Raw genomic sequence first — 20,458 nt, 5'->3', positions numbered from 1 at the left:
ATATTCCTCAGTCCATATAAGTAGTTTGGCTAACCAGGCAGAATTTATATTTTCTTTTCTTTTCTTAAAAAAATATCTTTATTTTATTTTTATGTGGTGCTGAGGATCGAACCCAGTGCCTCAATCATGCCAGGCGAGCGTGCTACCACTTGAGCCACATCCCCAGCCCCAGGATTTATATTTTCTGGTTCTTACACATAAGCATAATTTCTCAGAATATTTACTATTAAATGCATACTTGTTGCAAAAACTGAAATTTCTTTCAAAACTTACAAAAGATGTAAGCAGTATGTCACTAGCTTATAATTTCAATATATTGCCTGTACATTTTTTTGATTCTCTATAGACATAGTCATATTATCTGCAAATAATGATTTACTTCATTCCCAATTTTTATTTCTTTTACTTCATTTTCTTACCTTATTATGCCTAAAGCCTCTAGCACCATGTTGAATAGAAGTGTAGAAGTGGTGATGCTGGCCATTCTAGACGCAATCTTTATTTTGATCCTTATTTTAAAAGGAAAGTTTTCAAGTGTTTCACCATTACTTTCTCTGTTTGCTAAACGTGTTTTGAAGACGATATTGCCCATTAAAGGAAGTTTTCTTCTTCAAATTCCCAATTTTTCAAGAATGAATTTAAATTATTTTTCAAAAATGTTTTTCTGAGTCTGTTAAGTGGTCATAGTTTTCCCTTTAATTTTAATGTGGTGAATTCTGGTAATTGTCTAATCTCAGCTACTCCAGAAGCTGAGGCAGGAGGATCACCAGCTTGAGGCCAGCTCAGGCAACTTAACAAGACCCTTTCTCAAAAAAAAAAAAAAAAAAAAAAAATTAAAAGGGTTAGGTAAAGTGCCTCTGGATTCAATCCTCAGTATTGGGAACAAACAAAACAACCTTGCATTTCTGGTATATATTGTATTTGGACATTATACAGTATATATTATATACTCTTCTTATATATACCAAAATTTTATTGTCAATATTATTTAGGTTTTGCTTCTGTGTTGTGATTGAGATTATCCTGAGACTAGAATTAATTTGATACTGATATCAGTCAAAGACAGTACAGGCAGGAAAAATCACAAGATAATCTCACTTAGTTGAGCTGTAACTTCCAAACCTTCACTCATTTTTAAATGTCATTTTACATATTTTGAAATGATTTTATTAGATGCATACAAAGTGACTCTATTATTAAGAATACATTTTGTCTTGAAGTCTATATTTTCTGTTATTATTATAAGTACACTGGTACACTGGTTTTCTTTTGGTTGGAGTTTGCATGGTATATAACTTTTCATTTTCTTTTTTTTATTATTTTCCATATTGCTGTAACTTTATGTTTTTTATGTGTCTCTTATAAATAGCATACAGTTACATTTTTTTCCCTGTATGACAGTCCTTGTCATTTAGAAATATTTAAAGTTACTACAGATTTTCTTTAAATTCTGAGCCTGGGGATGTAGTATGGTAATAGAACACATGCTCAGGGTCCTGGGTTTGATTCTCAGTCCTACAAAAAGTAAAATGTGGATTTTTATTTTGTACTTTCTATTTGTTCTTCCTGTTATATGATTTTTTTGTGTTTTTTCTTGATTACTTTTGAATATTTTTAAAAGCCATTTTATTTTCCCCTCTACCTTAAAAGACAGAGATTCTAGGATTTTGGCTTGTTTTTGGTGACTGAGCAAACCTAGAATCTGATGTTACTCTGTGTATTTCACTCTTGTCTCAGAACCATTAAGACCTTATAATACTTTAACCCATTTACCGTCTTCCCAAGGTATATGCTATTGCATGCGTGTGTCTTATGTTCTTTTTAAAATCTAAATAGTGGGGCTGGGGATGTGGCTCAAGTGGTAGCGCGCTCACCTGTCATGCATGCGGCACGTGTGTCCGCCAAAAACCAAAAAATAAATAAATATTTTAAAAAAATAAAATAAAATGTAAATAGTATTGTGATCATTGTTTTAGAGATACAATATTTGTTTAGATTTACCTCCATTTATACCATCTTATTAGCTGTTAATCCTTAATCTTTGACATTCCATTGAGATTATTTCCTTTTTAAAAAAATATTTATTTTTTTTAGTTTTAGGTGGACACAATATCTTTATTTTACAATTATGTGGTGCTGGAGATCGAACCCAATGTCCCTACATGCTAGGCGAGCACTCTACCACTGAGCCACAATCCCAGCCTGAGATTATTTCCTTTTGCCTTGAATAAATATTTTAGTATTTCCTTTAGTATTTCCTTTAGTGAGATTATTCTGAAACCAAATTCTTTATTTCTTTAGCTGTTAAAACTATTTTTATCTGTTCTTTTTACATGATAGTGGAGTCAATTTTGACATATTTATACAAACATGTAAGCTCTTTATTTCTGTTTGTTTGAAAATATCTTTTCTCATTCTCCAAAATTATTTCTTCTAGGTAAAAATTCCATAATGGTAGTTTTTTTGTTTGTTTGTTTGTTTGTTTGGTGCTTATAAAGATAATTCCATTATCTCCTGGCTTATTGTTGCCTCTGACATGGCATTTGAGGGTAATTTGTATTTTTCAGGCAGCTTTAATATTTCATTTTATCTTTTGTGTACTATACTTGAAATATTATCTGTCTTTTAAAATGTATCTTCAGGGCTGGGGATGTGGCACAAGCGGTAGTGCACTCGCCTGGCATGTGCAGGGTGCTGAGTTCGATCCTCAACACCACATAAAAATAAAATAAAGATATTTATTTTTAATAAATATGTCCACCTAAAACTAAAAAATAAATATTTTTTAAAAATGTATCATCCTAGAAATTTGGGGGAAGGATTCTTCAATCTTTGAGTTGAATTTTTCAGAAAGACCTCTTTAGAAAATTCTTTATCTCCTGATTATTGTTGCTACCCCATCTTCCTCACTTCTCCCAGAATTTTAGTTAAACATATGTCTGATATTCTTGCTCTATCTTCCATGTCTATTAATCACTCACTCTTCTCTCTTTCCCATCCACATGTCTTTCTGTGGTGTCTGTATAATTTCTTCTGACTTTCTTTCAGTTTACAAATTATCTTCCTTTACATCTGATTTTTCAATTAAACACATTCATTTTTTTTTCTTGCTGCATTCTCCTTTTTCCAGGTCACATTTTACATGTTCTGTGGTGTGCTTCTCCTACAAACCTTTTTCACACCAACATATTCCATCATTTCTATTCTGCAAATGCTTTCACATCTGCTACTTTGTCATCTACATTTACCCTTGCAGGAACCCCATTCCATCCTATGAATATAGAAAATATTAGGTCACACAGTAAACAGCAGAAGTGTAATAAAAACTTTAGTATTGTAATTCCTGACTTAGAACTAATTTTTCATTTATACATGCCCTAGTTTTCCATTGACACATAACAAATTACCACAAATGTTGTGGCTTAAAACAACTTTTTTTTTTTTTTTTAATGTCATACTGTTCATGAGTCAGGGGTCTGGGAAAGGCCTAGCTGGGTCTTCTGACAAGGTTCTCACAAGGCTGCAATTTGGGTGCCTGTTGGCCTTCAGTTCTCTTCCAAGTTTCTTTAGACTCTTGGCAGAATTCAGTTCCTTGAAACTATAGAGCTAAAAGGCTTGGACTCCACCATGCTTCCCTACTCCAAATGCTAGTCACTTACTTGTTTCTTCTTAAAGAAAAAAGAACAAATTTTGCTTCAGGAAGGGCTCAAGCCCCATTTTTAAAGTTCTTGATTGATTACATCAGGCTCACCTAGGATCATTTCTCTTTTGATTAACACAAAATCAGCTGATTAAGGACCTCAATTCTTTCTGTTAACATCCCTTCTCCTTTGTAATATGACAATGGAGAAGGACTCAATGACTCAATCACAAGGATTGATACTCTAATACCTTTGCCATATTCTATAGGCCATAAGCAGGTCATGGGTTCATCTACACCCCAGGGAGGCGATTACAAAATGTTGTGACTCACGAAGGGCCGCCCTTGGGTGTATCCAACCCAAGGAGGTAAATAAATAAAACATTGAACAACTAGAATAAAACAAGGTCATCATGGGGTATTCCTGAGACAGGAGGTAAATAAATAAAATGTTAAACATCAAAAAAACACAATCCTGATACATTCCCTCACTGTGATGTTGTTGATGTTGCAGATTAGCAACTTGAAGGAAAACATGGTGTATCAGTTCCAAGTGGCCGCCATGAATATCGCTGGGCTGGGAGCACCCTCAGCAGTTAGCGAAAGCTTCAAGTGTGAAGAGTGGACCATTGCAGTTCCAGGTAAACTGAGGACACCCTGCCTCGGTATTGAGGCTTGGAGTTTCTTGTAACAGAACCTACAACATGAGACTCAATTGAAGTACTATATTTAAGAGAAAATAATTCTCTTGAGTCCCTCATGCTAACCTAAAGTTTTTTTATAACAATATCAAAAAAATGGATTGCAATATAAAATTGAGAATCAATTCCTTATGATTATATTCCAAATAAATCCCAGAGCCCCCATATCTCAAACTGTGCTTGGAGTAGGATTGACAGAAGTACACAATTGGAGTGCTAAGTAAGCATTTAAAAGAAATCACAATCTTTGCTTTTGCTTCCTAAAGGCCATTAAAGGACATCCAATTCAAATTCCCACAAAAAAATTTCTCAAAAGCTTCTTGCACTCCCTCATTATGCAGTTTCCCAGTGCTCTGAAGCCTCTCATTTATCAACTCCCCAAATCTCTCTCTCCAGACCCAGTCTATGTGACTTTTCTGCCTCATTTTCTGTCCCCCTCCCTCTTCCCAGCTGTTTATTGTGTTATGTAGATGGATATAACGTGCCTGCCTGGGACTTAAGTCTGGCTTCTTCTCTCCATTTGACCCTCTGCAGTAATTTCTCTAGTTTCTCCCTTCCTTTCTCCCCCACCCCCCTCAAATTTGGCTGGCAAATAATCTCCTTTGCAGGTGGTCACAGGGAGGTGGCTGAAGGTGGAAGGAAAGAAAACAAGAAGTAGGCAGAACAACTCACCTAGGTTGACACCTCTTATAGAGCTGTAAGGCTGAATAAGTTTAATCACTGAATACAAACAAATTTGCTAAGCCATTAAGATTCCAGCTAGCAATGCTGATGTGTTTGATGCGTGATTTTGTTTCCAATGGTACTGACTTCAAATGTGTCCCAGGATGATTAAAATCTTCCCATGGGGTTTGATATTCAGCATATTTAACCACTGGCATAGCATCAAAATAGACCACATTAGTGCCCCAGGCCATGTGAGGTCATCCAGGGTAGATGGCAGCCCTACCCCTGGCCCTCCCTTCTTTCCTCTACTTGAACCTGGAAGAACCTGGTCCTGGAAGAACCATCGTTTTACCTTCACTCAGTGAGCCCCCAGCTGCATCACTTCTCTGCCAAGTGTGAACAGAAAGTTTATAAGAGACACTCAAGAGAGGTTCAGGGCCTCACTCAACTTCAGCAAATGCAATAAGGCAAATAAACTGCCTTTTCTTACATCCCCTTGATACCTATGGATATTTCTTAAGTTCTTTCTGCCACCTACACAAAAGTGGATCTATTTTCAAAGTCTTGCAATTCCTGAATAAAGGTAAATGCAAATGACCAGAGTCTTAGAAATTCTAAGCATGCCTGTGGAAAGTGTTTTGATAGAAAATGGTGTAGCTGATTTAAAAAAAGTTGTAGGGTGAGCACTCTGAACAAGAAACAAATGAGGCAGTCCTCCACTCTCCTGACAGCTGGACTTGGTGTTGGGTAGGCCATGCATCCAGAGTTTTTATAGAAGATAGCAAAAAGAATGTTGTATCTTCTTTCCATTGTGCACATGAAGAAACTGAGATTTCAAGTTAAATGATGCACAGAAGGTCACACAGGTGGTAAGTGACAGAATTAGGACTGCAAAATAGGACTTCCTTTTGCTAGACAAGAGGTGTTAGGAAGCAGCAGAACCTAGTTTGTCTTCCCTCAAGTAGGATAGTGCTGCCTACTTGGATGCCACACTGAGCTCTAAGAATAACACAAGATCATGATCATTAAAACCCTTTGCCAAAGAGAATACGCCATGATGCTAGTGTAAGGTATATGGTGGAATATTTAAATATATTTCCATACAAGATATCGGAAGACAAGGATGATGTGTATTTGAAACTGTTGAGTCGAGGTAAATGGTCAAACAAATATTGACTATTTAGTTGCAAAATGTCAAAGCATAACACAGTCTTGTGTTTATAGTTGCTTCCAGGTCACTGTGAGTCACTTCAGGTGATTTTGATTGGATGATGAGACATCAGTTGCTAGTTTTAAAAAAGAAAAGAAATAAGTATACCACCTAAGTAGCAGCTGGTGGTCACACAAAGATATGGGTGATCACATAGTAGTTTGGACTCTCCCTAAGAATGCAAAGAGCATGCCCAAGGGACACATCTTGGCTTTCTCCCTTCAGGGAGTATTAAGTTACTAGGCTTCTGAGCTTTCTCTTAATTGGATGAATGGGATGAATGAAACAGTATTTCACACAGATTTAGGGACCATGGGATTGATTCTATTTTATGTTGGCGCAAGTTAATTTTATAAACCATAATCTATCATTTGTTTTTACCCATTTGTGGGATTTCCCTCCAATTGGTGGTTATTCATATTCATTCAATTACTGTCTATGTTTATATGCCATCAGATAGAGTTGTTTTCAGCTAGGCACGGTAGCACATGCCTGTGATCCCAACAACTTGGGAGGCTAAGACAGAAGGATCACAAATTTAAGGCCAGCCTCAGCAACTAGTGAGACTCCGTCACAAAAAGTAAAAAAGGGCTGGGAATGTAGTTCTGTGGTAGAGTGCTCCTGGGTTCAATTACCAGTACCACCAAACTATTTTGCTTTCTTTAAATTATTTGAGTTTGAGGGGAGTTTCAGTCAAAAATAACCTAAAACTGAATCTGCAACTAAACTAGCCTGTTCTGATAAAGATGACTAACAGGTTCAAGGACAGCATGATGGGAAGTTTTAATTCAGGCTCCTACAGGCACCTTGAAGTATCTTTACCCACCTGCCCTTCATGAAAAAACTTAATTGATGTAGAACAGTTGTGGAAATTTGCTATGAAATGACCACTAAATATCTATTTTAATGGGAATGCTAAATTTAAAAAAAAAACACACACAGCATCAGATTCAGCTTTCAGACCTTAAAAGTAGTTGTTAATTTTTTCATATTTGAGTTCTTTGATTTACCTTATGATTTCTATTCATTCCCTTCTCTCTCTTTCTCAGGACCACCTCACAGTCTTAAGTATAGTGAAGTCAGGAAAAACTCGCTGGTTCTGCAGTGGAAGCCTCCTGTCCACTCTGGACGGACCCCAGTCACCGGTTACTTTGTGGACATTAAGGAGACCAATGCCAAAGATGACCAGTGGCGAGGACTCAATGAGGCAGCCATTAAAAACAAATACCTGAAGGTAGAGAATGCTTTTAGAGCATGCTTTTATCCTCTAAAAAGGAGAAGTGTTCTATTACTATCAACTTTAAAGATGGAAGAAAAAAAAAAACACACTCTCTCTGCTTTGTTTATTTCAAATATTGGGCTCCTGGTAAGATTCCTCTTGGCAATAGTTAGAATTGTGGGAATTTTATGATGCTTGAAACAGTTCGGTGATATTTAAGCTGAATTCCTCAGCCTAGTTTTGCAAAACATCCACCAGCTCTTCCTTCTTGCCTCCTTTCCCTCCATGCTTCAACTTACCCCCTCACAGTCTTAAAACATTACTGCTTGTTACCATCCCCAAAAGGTGACTTTTTTATTCCTACCTCAAAAAAAAAAAAAAAATTTTTTTTTTGAGGGTAGCTTTTCCCTTTAGGGAACTGTTTTTATAGAGGTCACACCAGAACATGGAAACTGGGCTCTTTTGAGTCACATCCTGACTCACTTCACCTGCTGCCTCATGCTTGCACTCTCATGAGCTCTAGGAGATTAGCAGCACGGGTTCACTCAGCTCTTGCTTGACCTACCTTGCCCTTACCTGGGTCATTGCCCTCTGGATTCCCCTAGCGTATCCTAACCAAACCAGTTCCTAACTCTGTCTGCCAAAGACTGTTGTGCTGTAACCACTGACTCGCTCACTTGTGCCAAAAAGAGTGTTTCCCTCTGTTGATGGCAGAGTACTTGAAGACCCCCCAGATCTACAGTAGGGCCTTAGAAGCTATTGGAGAATATGAGCCCCTTGCTTATTACCTGCAATGAAGTGTGACTGCACCACAGTCATATAGTCATTTACATACTGCATTCATACCAAAAGGATTTAACCAGACAGAGTTGATTTTCCTTTTTTTTTTTTTTTTTTTTTTTATTGGTAATTACTACCTGGTGAGATGAGGTGGTGAGAAGGGTGTAATTGGAAAGGGTGGGGGACATTGGATGGAAAAGGTAAGGGGATGTGATTTGGAAATTATAGAGAAGGGGAAAACCCAAGGAAAGGAGAGTAAGTGTACACAGGTCACATAGACTATGTATTTGTGGTTCTGTTGGGGCCAGTGGTTCTTGTCCCTGGAGTACTGGAAATGTGTTTGTGTGTTGTTGTGGCATCAGACACTAGACTATGGACCTCCTTCCTGCACGTGTTGCAGACACCTGCCTCAGCCACGCATCACCTACACAGCAGGTGCAGATGTGTCAGACATCTGGCAGTTAGCCTATTTTATCATAACAAGGAAATGTTTCTGTTCCTTTCTGGAAATTTGCAGCTTACTGGTATTATTTATGAACATGGGATTTTAAACATATCAAATGCTATGCATTTAGCCTGTGCCTAAGTTCAGGTTCATTTACAAATTGAAATTCATTTAAAAAATCCATTCATTGGAGGGAAAGCTATCATTACATAAATAGTGATGTTCTGTTGTCATCAGCCCAATAAAATCAAATCGATTAAAAACCTAACAATTTAATGCATGACTCATTTAAATGCACAGCCCCAAATCCTTCATTTAATTGAATAAATGTATTCCAGCACTGTTTGATTTAAATCCTGTTGGGGATATGGATCTCCATCACAGGATTAGGTAGAAAATTATGGCTTCTGTGTGTAATAAATTCCTTCTTAAAATACAATACCACTTTTAAATGTCATGTGTTTTTAAAATAAAAGGATAATTTTTATAAAGTATTAATAGTATTATTAGTACTGGAATCATACCGTTACTATTACAGTGCAAGTCCCCCCAAAAAATCACACAAAAAATATGAAGAGGGACTGTCATACAAAAATAGATGTAAATGCAGTGCAGAATCCAAAGAAAGAAAAAAATTACAAATGCACTTCAGAACTCAGAGAAAGAAATTATAAATGCAGTGCAAAAATCCAAAGAAAGTCACACACACACGTACATACAAAAAATATGAAGTAGGTTCTCAGAAAAAGTCTCTTTGATGATTAAAAGCTTGAGGATTTAAATTTTTAATGCACTTTGATTATTCGCAAATTACTTAAAGTCACAATTATGTTAATGTCTGTTTAGTAAGAAATACCTATATTTGATTTACAGGGACGATTTTTGTTTTTTTTTTTTTTTTTTCTGTTCTAGTACTTGAACATGCTTTTAAGCAAATGGAAAGTGTCAGTGATCCATGCTTTTAATTCTCCTCTCTTGCCAAGAATTTCATCTGAATTATTCTTGGAATATCTCAAAAGAGCGGGGGCAGCGTATATGCTATTATGACCACTTTGTATTTTGTTGGAAGCCATTAAATTATCAAAAGAAGGTAGATCATCAGAGTTGGAAGGGAAACTCCTTGGCTGTTGATGGCTGGTCTAGACAGAAGATAGTCCAGAGTCTGCTAATGGAGTGATTAGTCACAGACAGAATCAGCTCTAGAACAAAGGGTCCTGTGTCTTTGGTACTGTGTGACTAAATGGTTATTACAGAGGAAGAACACATCTGTTTAAATAACATCAAACACCCACTGCTTTTACATCTGCTTCTTCCAGGTACAAGGCCTCAAGGAGGGCGTCAGCTATGTGTTCCGTGTCCGAGCCATCAACCAGGCTGGTGTTGGCAAGCCGTCTGACCTCGCTGGCCCCGTTGTGGCAGAGACCCGCCCAGGTGGGCATTGACTTTTTTCATTAGCAATCATCTTGGATGGGGATGTCATTCAGTGGCTGTTCAATCCCTATCACTGCAAAGAAAAGAAAAAGATCCATCTTCTCTGTGTAGGGTACTAACATTTAACCTGACTTTGTATTCTTTTCCCGATTTTCAAAATCATCAAAGTGTGCTAACTAAGAAATTGAGATGTATGACCTTAGCGTAGGACCATTCATTTCTTCACAGGTACCTTGGAATAGGGATGAACCAGGTTTAAATTATCCAGGGGCTCTTTTGGTTCACACCTAAGAACAGGAAATTCAGGCCTGGGAGGTAGCTCAGTAGTAGAGTATTTGCCAAACATGTACAAGGCCTTGGGTTCAATCTCCAGCACGGTAAATAAAATAAAATAAATAACAGAAATTCTGGGTCAGATTATGCCTCCTGGACCAACTTTTCCAAGCAAAAGTCCCTGGGAAATGGTTTCCATTATGTCCTGGCCATTATGTCCCATAAGATACTCCCAATTATAGGGGAAGCTGAAACGGCCCAGTTAAATGAATTGCAGCTATTAAGAAGCTAAGGGTCAGCAAACTTTCTGTGAAGGGCCAGACAGTAAATATTTTTTTGTTTTACAGCTATATGGTCTCTATCACAACTACTCAGCTCTGCCATGGCATGAAAGCAGCCATAGACAATATAGGACTGTGTTCCAATAAAATTTATTATGTGCATGATGTATATGCATTGAATAATATGCATTTTATGAATTATAAAATTTGAATTCTATATAATGTTTATGTGCCTTGATATATAAACCGTCTTTTTATTTTTTTCAACTGTCTCAAAATACAAAAACATTCTTAAGCTTGTGGACCATACAATAAGAGGCAACAAGCCATATTTAGCCCACAGGCCACAGTTTGCTGACCCATGGGTTAAACTAACAACAGTCCTGTCTGAATGGTCTGCAGAGCTGAGACAGCCCTCAACTTGCCAGACTCAAGAGATGCTGGGATTGGACAAGAGAAGACAGTCTTTCCTTTATTATGAGAACAAACTGTATAATGTTCATTGTCCCTATAGTTTCAGATCATTCTATAATAACTATTTCTTTTTATCATTCAATCTGTGTCTTTTTAAAGTTATGCATTTCAGTTCTTTAAAGTTACATAAAAGAAAGCATTGAAAGCAAAATAGGATTAAAAAATCCTAACCAGTTATTTTTAAGTTTTTATTCATCCTAGTTCAAGTATTTTCACTTTAGTCTTTCCTTATTTTCAGAATTGAAATGAACCAAGAGCAGATACATCATGTAATATTTATTTTCCCAATGAGCAAAGAATGTAAACATAGGAAACTATTTTTACTATTTCTCACTCAAAAAGTATAAACAATGTATACCTTTTCAGGAACCATCTGCCCCTTTCATCTTAATAACTGTTTTCAGTAACTCTTAAAACTAGTTTGGGGCTGGGGTTGTGGCTCAGTGGTAGAGCGCTTGCCTAGCATGTGTGAGGCACTAGGTTCAATTCTCAGGACCAAATATAAATAAATAAATAAATTCCATCAACAACTAATAAAAATATTTTTTAGAAAACTAGTTTGTAGCTATGAGTCTGACAAAGGTGACCTTCTTTACAAAAGTGTGGCAGGTGTCTGGAAAAAGTGCCACACTCCAAGTAAGTAACCATTGCAAAATTCCAGGAGAAAGCAGAAAAATGCTAGGAAAAGATACACTAGGTCAAAGGAGATGTACAAGGGACACCGGGACAAATGCTCCTATAGAAACAGGACCCTTCATTTGTCAACTGTGGGGATATTAAAAGTGCCAAATGGACATATGTGAGGACCCAAGGGCAGTGTCTACACTCTCATAATAACCACGTTTAGATTACTCGATGAGTCAACTCTTACTAGTCTAGTCATGGGTAAATCAAAAGCACACTTTAACCTGTAGATTCCCAATCAGATTAAAGAAAGGAAAAAGCAATTTCTTATTCGCTCTTCTCTAGCCTCAGAATGGCAGATGACCAGGCATAAAATTAACAGTGTCATCACTAGGGAAATTTTGACACCAGGAAAGGATCTGTGACCCTCTGAGTGAGAGTTTTGTTTCATTGATCTGGAAGAGCGTCCCCAAAGTCATTTTTGTGGCCCTTCCATTCCCAGAATGTAACTCCAACCAGCAGCTGCAGACAGGTATACACTAAGCAGCACCATATAGATGGTTTCAAGAGTCACTGGCTCACAGTCTGAAAAAGAATCCTAAGACACACAAAGCCAAGATGCTTCCCCATGCAGGAGCGCCAAAACTCCAGTGATGTTGGACTTATTTTATGGGCAACAAGCACATTCTTTCTTGCAACATGTATTTCTAGAATTCCTTCTGTTGCTTGATGCTGTGTGGGCCCTGTGGGTAGAGTAATGTGTCATCCTTACTGCATACTGGTTTACAATCTTATAACAACAGCAGAGTTTACAACATGGTATGATGAGAGAGCTAGGATAATATATCTTCATAGCCAAATAGGCTATAAACCAGGTATCAAGGTTTTGTGAGTCCCTGTGGAAGCATATAGATAGCCCAAAATTGGCTATGTTTAGTAATTTTATTAAATACCAGTAGATGACTTTTTCTCGTGTATTTATTTTAGAATGGATGGAGTGTAGGGGCATGTTATCAATTTCAAGATTTGGGATGTGAAACTTAGATCACTGTTTCAGAAGAACTTCTTCTGGTATCCAGTATTAAAATTTCAGATAGAAAATCAAGCTTATCATGTAACAGCAAACTGCAAATACTTCTAACAGGATACCTCAAGTGTAACTGAATTCCATTTAAAAGTTAATCTAATTCATTGGGGGTTGTTCGGATCACTGAACTCCCTTTGAAGTCAAAGAATATGTAAGTAGATGTACTCCAGCCACCGCTACAAAGTATGTCATGCTTTCCCATGAAATCCTTTAGCTAAAGAAGCCTATAAATAGAATAGGTGGAATTATATTTGGGGTAGATTTTTTGTTACCAAAAAAGACATTCTCATCTGATATTTGATATTATTAGAGAAGTATCTGTGGTTGATTGCATCAGGCCAGGGGATGGAGGTAGAGGTCAGGTGAGACAGATCATGTGAGAGCCAAGAGAGAGACCTGCCAAGGTGTGGCAGGTGATCAGGAGGGCAACAGGCTGGCAGTACAGGCTGCAGGTATTCTTAGCAGAGAAAACTGCAGTGGGCAGGAGAATCAGGTGATGGGCAAGAATCTGAACACCAGGCAGGAACCCAAGAAAGAAATGCGTCACAGAATGCTAGCACTTGGTCATGAGGAACAAGTCAGGTCAGCAGAATACACTTACAGAAGGAATAATGAGTTGGGATTGAGCTGACATCCTGGTAATGAAGGGCACTTTACAATCCCAGAGTCTAACAATTGGTTGGCCCAGAGCTTGGTAAGGCTGAGAAAGCTACTATGTACCCAGGGGCCTCTTGGTGGAGTCTTGGAAGACTCTGAAGCCGGAAGCCAGCCCAACTCCTAGCAATGAGCTCAACTGGTTCCTTTAGAAAACCACCCTAAAATGTGCTTACTAATAGATCTTTCACCTACTGGGACAGTAGTTCTCAACCTTGGCTGTAATTTAGAATCATGCCAGGGACTTCAAAAGTATTGCTACCCAGACCAATTAAGTCAGAATCTCTAAGGCTGAGCCTATTGTTTGTTTAACTCCTTGGGTGATTCCAGTCTGAAACCAGGCTCAAGAAGTAGACATTAGACTCTGAGCACCTCCCCAATAGGGAGCTGTATCTTTTCTGTATATATGCTGAGAGTCTGGCATAGTACGTGGTATAGTATATATTGGTTAATCTACTAATCAAAAGAATAATGAATGACAACTATGTTTAGCCAATGAATGTGATTCAGTATGTACATTTCTCCCTGGGCATGTTGTGATACATGCCCTGGTTATAAAGAATGGACTGGGAAAGAAACATCCAGTAAGGGATGCAGGGGGTCAGGCAGCAACCCTCACCACAAACGGGGCAGCTCAGTACACTTCCATATGCTTGACTCTAGCACTCTTTAGGTTTTTCTCAACAACAACAACAACAACACACACACACACACACACAGAGAGTGGAGAAGGACAAATAGCTATACAGCATATAAAACAATACATTAATGCTGACATAAAAGACTTTAAACAATATGAGACAAGAATTCTCATATCAGATTAGGAAGTATAGAAGAAGGCAGTTTACAGAGATTTTATTTCACCTTTTAAATTCTATGTTTTTTCTTTTAAAGAAAAATTTATATGAGAGAAAAATTTATATAAAGAAAAATTTTAAAGAAAAATTTATATGGCTAATTTTTAAAAAGCTCATAGTAACCCTGGGCCACATCTTAACTCATGTTCATACTGGGGCTTCCTGGCTCTTGGAAGACTGCTAAGATGCTATTTGTGTGGTTGGATATTCCTGTGTCCTTATTAGGGCTTTGTTGAGGGTTGAGCAGTTGACTAGGGACAACTCTTCTAACTTCTTTTGCAAGTCAAAAATCTCTCTTTTATTGCATTCTTCATGATCTTGAACAGATTCAAAGATCATTTTTTAGAAAATGTAAGTCATGACAAATTTTAATTCACTTTCAAGCCCAACTTTTCTGTAAAAAGTGGGACAACCTTAGTCTGGAAGAAATCCACTAGGTTTCCTTTAAGATGATTGTAGAACATCAAACTTGCTTCCTGCCCATTAAGTATCTGAATCACTTTGTTCATACTTTAATCAACTTAGAGAATGAATCAGCCATGAATTGATTGACATTACCTCAGCTCTTGGCCCAAGCTCATTTAAACCCTGGGACATTAAAAAAAAAAAAAAAAAAAATTTTTTTTTTTTTTTTTTTGAGAACGTTATAGCTGTACTTTTCTCTTGGACTTTTTCTCCAACACTGTACAAATTTAATCTCCCTAAGGTGTTATCCGGAGAGTTAGCCTGGGGCATGTTAGAAATGCCATTGTTGCTTTATAGGTTAATACATTGGTTTTGGTTTTTCCTAGAACATTTATATAAAAGATCATTCATTTGAATATCATGTGTCTTTGTAAAATTGCAATAGAATTTTTTGCTTTTTATGTATTCGGGACCCCTTACTTAAGGAATTATATTGTTAATTACTCTTAGATTTTAGTATCTGGAAAAACTGGCCCTCCAGTTGACCAACTCCACTTCTCTTATTATTTAAAGGGAAATCTATAGTCCAACACATCCATATGAAAGAAAACTCCAACCTCGTATTTTAATTGTTTTGCCTACTTTTAAATTTTTCAAAAGATATCTTTTTGCTTTAAATTCTTGCGTTCTCACATTTATTTCTTGTTGTCCCAAGTAACTTCTCTAAACTGTCTACTAGAGCTGGGGATGTGGCTCAATGGTAGGGCATCAGGGATAAGGCCTTGGGCTTGATCACCAGTGCTGTACACACACAACATAAATAAGTAAAATAAAAATTCTAAAACCACTTTTTTTCTCTATTCATAAACCCAGAAGGAAGGATGAGTCTATTTTTTTTCCCAAAGGCAATGTCAGTTTAATTTTCCACATCTATTGTTTGAGACTTAAAAAATACTATCTTTTAGGCTGGGGCTGTAGCTCAAGGGCAGAGCACTTGCCCGGCATGTGTGAGGCACTGGGTTCAATCCTTAGAACCACATAAAAATAAATAAATAAAAATAAAAGGTTATATGTCCATCTACAACTAAAAAAAAAAAAATAGAAGAATATTGTTTAAAAATACCAGCTTTCATTTTAAAAGGAAAATAGGTAACTTCTTTGGTTTTACTTCATATTTTCACAAAAGATCAACCAGTTACTTTTAAAATTTTCATTTTCCAGAATCCTTCATTAAGATAGCTCTGTATTTTTCAACAGCTAAGCAGGGCTATCCTGTTCTCCAAGTCACACTGGGTGTGGGACCAAATTTGGCTCAGAAACCTCAGGAAATCATGGTTTTAAATTCCAGTTGTTCTATACTTCCATGCTTTAAAATGTCATTTTAAGATTTTTTGATGAAATTATTTAAAAATAGTTTCCACATTTCAGTGAGCATTTCTCAGTCTCCTTGGATGCAGTCTGCTGAATCATCCTTACCTTTTTCTGTATGGCTCAGAGCCACAAGTACCAACCTTATTTATGGAGCAGTATAGCAATAAGTGATGTCATTTTGGAATGAGATGCAATTCGTCCCTCTACGAAATAATGTCTTTGTGCCTGTTTTTTAGTTTTCCTGCTGGCTCTCATTTTCCTTGCAATGATAGTAGCTTCTTACTTCCTTCTCATTTTTTTAGTTTAATCTACTTAGGGAAACCGACAAAATAGGATATTTTGAATTTTCTCCAGTGATGTTTAGATTCCATGTGAGGATCTATGGAATTCTTCAGTGTGTGTGCAGGACACTAGCAAGTGGACTTTGTCACATCAGCAGAGGCATGCTTTCTTATTTCTTGGTTTCGGGCAACAGGTCAAATGGGTGAGCTTTTATAGTACAAAGGTTATCTACAGAACTGAGAAAAAGGCAAAGCTAATGGAATTGTCCATAATCTCTCACTTTTATGACTCCTTTGTTGGCAGAAAAATCCAATCTCTCATGTTAGTAAACACCAAGATTCTTAACCCAAGCAATATTTTTATGTTGTAAACTCAAGTTATGCCTTTAATATACTGAAAAGCAAGAATGTGGATGATTTACTTCCTTTTAAGAAGGATTACAACTAAGATAATGAATGATTAATATGAGCAGTTATGCTTCCAAAATAGATAGTATGCAAAAATTAAGAAAGATTTAGTCAATACCTAAGACTTCTTTCCTCTTTATAACAATACAGATAAACAAAAAATCTTTGATTTATATTCTTACAGCGACTCAGCCATGCAAACTGTGTATTATAACACTAAGCCTCAATGCTCTTTGGTGTTTATTTTTTTCCCTCAAGTTTTATTTATTTATTTTATTTATTATTTTGGTACCAGAGATTGAACCCAGGGGCATTTAACCACTGAGCTACATCCCCAGCTCCCCACCCACACCTTTAATTTTTTTTTTTTTTTTTTTTTTTTTTTTTACTTTGAGTCAGGATCTCACTGAGTTGCTTAGTGCCTCGCTAAGTTGCTGAAATGGCTTTGAATTGCAATCCTCCTGTCTCAGCCTCCCAAATCACTGGGATTACAGATGTAAACCATCACACTCTGAAGTTTTAAAAAGAATGCTTATTCAATATTTATTTTACAACAAAGGAATATGAGGATTGGTCATGTGTTATCAGGGATAGAAATAAACCCTGGTCTGCAACTTACTATGGAGTAGATTAAGCCCTTTACAAAGTACATAGAGTGAATGTTTCATTTAAGGAACAATTAAACTTTTAATTGATCATTATTTTAGGTTATCTGTATAGCCAAATAGGAAATCATCCTGTTTGGATTTTTGTTTGTTTTGTTTTTGTGGTGCTATGGGTTGAACCCAGGGCCTTGTGCATGCTAGGCAAGCACTCTACCACTAAGCCATATCCCCAGCCCCTATTGATTTCTTGAAGAAATTTGAAACATCTCCTAGAGCTAATGTTCACTAAGCTTCTCACTTTGTGGAGACTGATAGTTGAAGCACACACTGCCATTCATAAGAATCCTCATTAGGTCACCTGTCAGATTCAGGAACCATGATCATGTTCCTCATGTTACTCACAATGTGGGCACACATTTCCTCTTGGCCTTCCCCTCAGAGGATTGTGACACCTTTTTCCCACTGACAAGTTTTAAAGATGGTAGACCAAGATGTTGGACTCCTACAATACAGTCGGAAGAGAAAACATCATTCCTTTGTGAGATATGTATTGGAAAAATTTAAAATATATTTTTAAAAATAAGCCAGGTATGGTGGTTCAGGCCTGTATCCCAGCAGCCTGGGAGGCTGAGGAAGGAGAATAGGAAGTCAAAGCCAGCCTCAGCAAAAGTGAGGCACTAAGCAACTAACTCAGTGAGACCCTGTCTCCAAATAAAATACAAAATAGGGCTGGGGATGTGTCTTCGTGTCTGAGTGCCCCTGAGTTCAATCCTTAGTACCCACTCACCCCCCCAAAAAAAGAATAATAATAACAAAAAAATAAAGCCATATCTTTCTGGGACTATAATTTTTTTTTATTGGTTGTTCAAAACCCTACAAAGCTCTTGACATATCATATTTCATACATTAGCATACATTAGCTTCAAGTGAGTTATGAACTCCCTTTTTTCCCCCAAATACAGATTGCAGAATCACATCGGTTACACATCCACATTTTTACATGACGCCATACTAGTGACTGTTGTATTCTGCTACCTTTCCTATCCTCTACTATCCCCCCTCCCCTCCCCTCCCATCTTCTCTCTCTACCCCTTCTACTGTAATTCATTTCTCACCTTGTTTATTTTCCCATTCCACTTACAACCTCTTATATGTAATTTAGTATAACAATGAGGGTCTCCCTCCGTTTCCATGCAATTCCCCTTTTCTCTCCCTTTCCCTCCCACCTCATGTCTCTGTTTAATGTTAATCTTTTCTTCCTGCTCTTCCTCCCTGCTTTATTCTTAGTTGCTCTCGTTATATCAAAGATGACATTTGGTATTTGTTTTTTAGGGATTGGCTAGCTTCACTAAGCATAATCTGCTCTAGTGCCATCCATTTCCCTGCAAATTCCAAGATTTTGTCATTTTTTAGTGCTGCGTAATACTCCATGGTGTATAGATGCCACATTTTTTTAATCCATTCATCTATTGAAGGGCATCTGGGTTGGTTCCACAATCTAGCTATTGTAAATTGTGCTGCTATGAACATCGATGTGGCAGTATCCCTGTAATACGATCTTTTAAGGTCTTCAGGGAATAGTCCGAGAAGGGCAATAGCTGGGTCAAATGGTGGTTCCATTCCCAGCTTTCCCAGGAATCTCCATACTGCTTTCCAAATTGGCCACACCAATTTGCAGCCCCACCAGAACCCTTTTCCCCACAACCTCGCCAGCACTTGTTGTTGTTTGATTTCATAATGGCTGCCAATCTTACTGGAGTGAGATGGTATCTTAGGGTGGTTTTGATTTGCATTTCTCTGACTGCTAGAGATGATGAGCATTTTTTCATGTACTTGTTGATTGATTGTATGTGGGACTATAATTTTTTAACATACTGAAACAAACCAATTTCAGGCTGACAATTGAATGAGTATATAAGTTTGAGTACAATGTTTTGCTTTTTTCAAACTGGATTTAGGCATAGATGTGAATGTTTTCTAATATGTACAAACTCTTTCTGAATTGTGATATTAGAGACAGGTGCAATTTATTATAACTCTCAAAAGAATAAAATAACTGAAAACACTAACCAAATTGTTTTCTTTTAAAATTCACACACCAGTCTTCTTGAAACATACTGCCTCTCTTGAAACTCATTTCTATTTAAATTTTCATGCTGTTCAATAACAGCCTTTCTAGGTTGCTAGCATTCTAATCCAGAGGGGCATTTTTAAATGGATTTATGTTTATATGATCAACATAATAAGTTCCCATATATTTCTCCATTCTAAAATAACTGACAAATTCCCAACATGTGAACATAGGCAAGTCTTATTCTGTCTCCCCTTCAATTTCTCTTTAGTTTCTTTGTCCCTTTCGATCCTTTCCTGATGACTTATTGGATATGGATATTATTAAAGCAAAAGTTATAATTAGGACCTGAGAGTCAGTTTTCCTTTTTCTCAAGGCAGTCTTGTCTCCTTATTGTAATCAGTCCACTCCCACAATTGTACCACCTGACATATCAGCCAATTTTTCCCTGGTCCTGGCCAACCAACATTGTTCATGGTGTTGACTTTACCTGCTCGGCAAGTTAATTTAAGTCTGTGTTACAGTATAGGACTTGAATTTTAAGGCAAGAATGTCCATCCACAGTGATCAGTTGGGGCTCTTTCTTTGCCAGGCTCAGGACCTTGCTTTCAGGTTGAAGTAAAGCATCCCAAGGTAAGGAATTCTTACTCGGTTGGTTGCTGCCACAAAGTATCAGTACCTTCTTTTGATCTTCTAGGAACCAAAGAGGTTGTTGTAAATGTGGATGACGATGGAGTCATTTCATTGAACTTTGAATGTGATCAGATGACTCCAAAGTCAGAATTCACCTGGTCCAAAGATTACATATCCACTGAGGACTCTCCACGATTAGAGGTTGAAAGCAAAGGCAACAAGTAAGGATTGTTTCCATTTTAATGATGGGTTTCCTTTTCACTATAGGAGCATGAAGTACCTTCCACAGTTCCGGAAGTCAAATATGTTTGGTCAAAGAAAAGGCAATGAAACTATAATATT

The 20,458-nt window shown here is 37.2% G+C and overlaps 1 protein-coding gene across 2 annotated transcripts in view; it reads left to right on the top strand.

The window, feature by feature from the left end:
- Myom1 (myomesin 1) overlaps nt 1-20,458 on the top strand; it is a 129,978-nt gene that overhangs the window by 80,410 nt on the left and 29,110 nt on the right. For both annotated transcript variants that reach the window (XM_076837381.2, XM_076837382.2), the window contains 4 exons: nt 4,155-4,281; nt 7,267-7,451; nt 9,978-10,092; nt 20,181-20,337. In XM_076837381.2, coding sequence (XP_076693496.2) covers nt 4,155-4,281; nt 7,267-7,451; nt 9,978-10,092; nt 20,181-20,337 — 584 coding nt within the window. The remainder of the gene's footprint in view (nt 1-4,154; nt 4,282-7,266; nt 7,452-9,977; nt 10,093-20,180; nt 20,338-20,458) is intronic.

The sequence above is a fragment of the Callospermophilus lateralis genome, chromosome 17, assembly GCF_048772815.1.
Source record: "Callospermophilus lateralis isolate mCalLat2 chromosome 17, mCalLat2.hap1, whole genome shotgun sequence".
In the NCBI taxonomy this organism is placed as follows: Eukaryota; Metazoa; Chordata; class Mammalia; order Rodentia; family Sciuridae; genus Callospermophilus; species Callospermophilus lateralis.
This window is presented reverse-complemented; position numbering and strand designations above follow the sequence as displayed.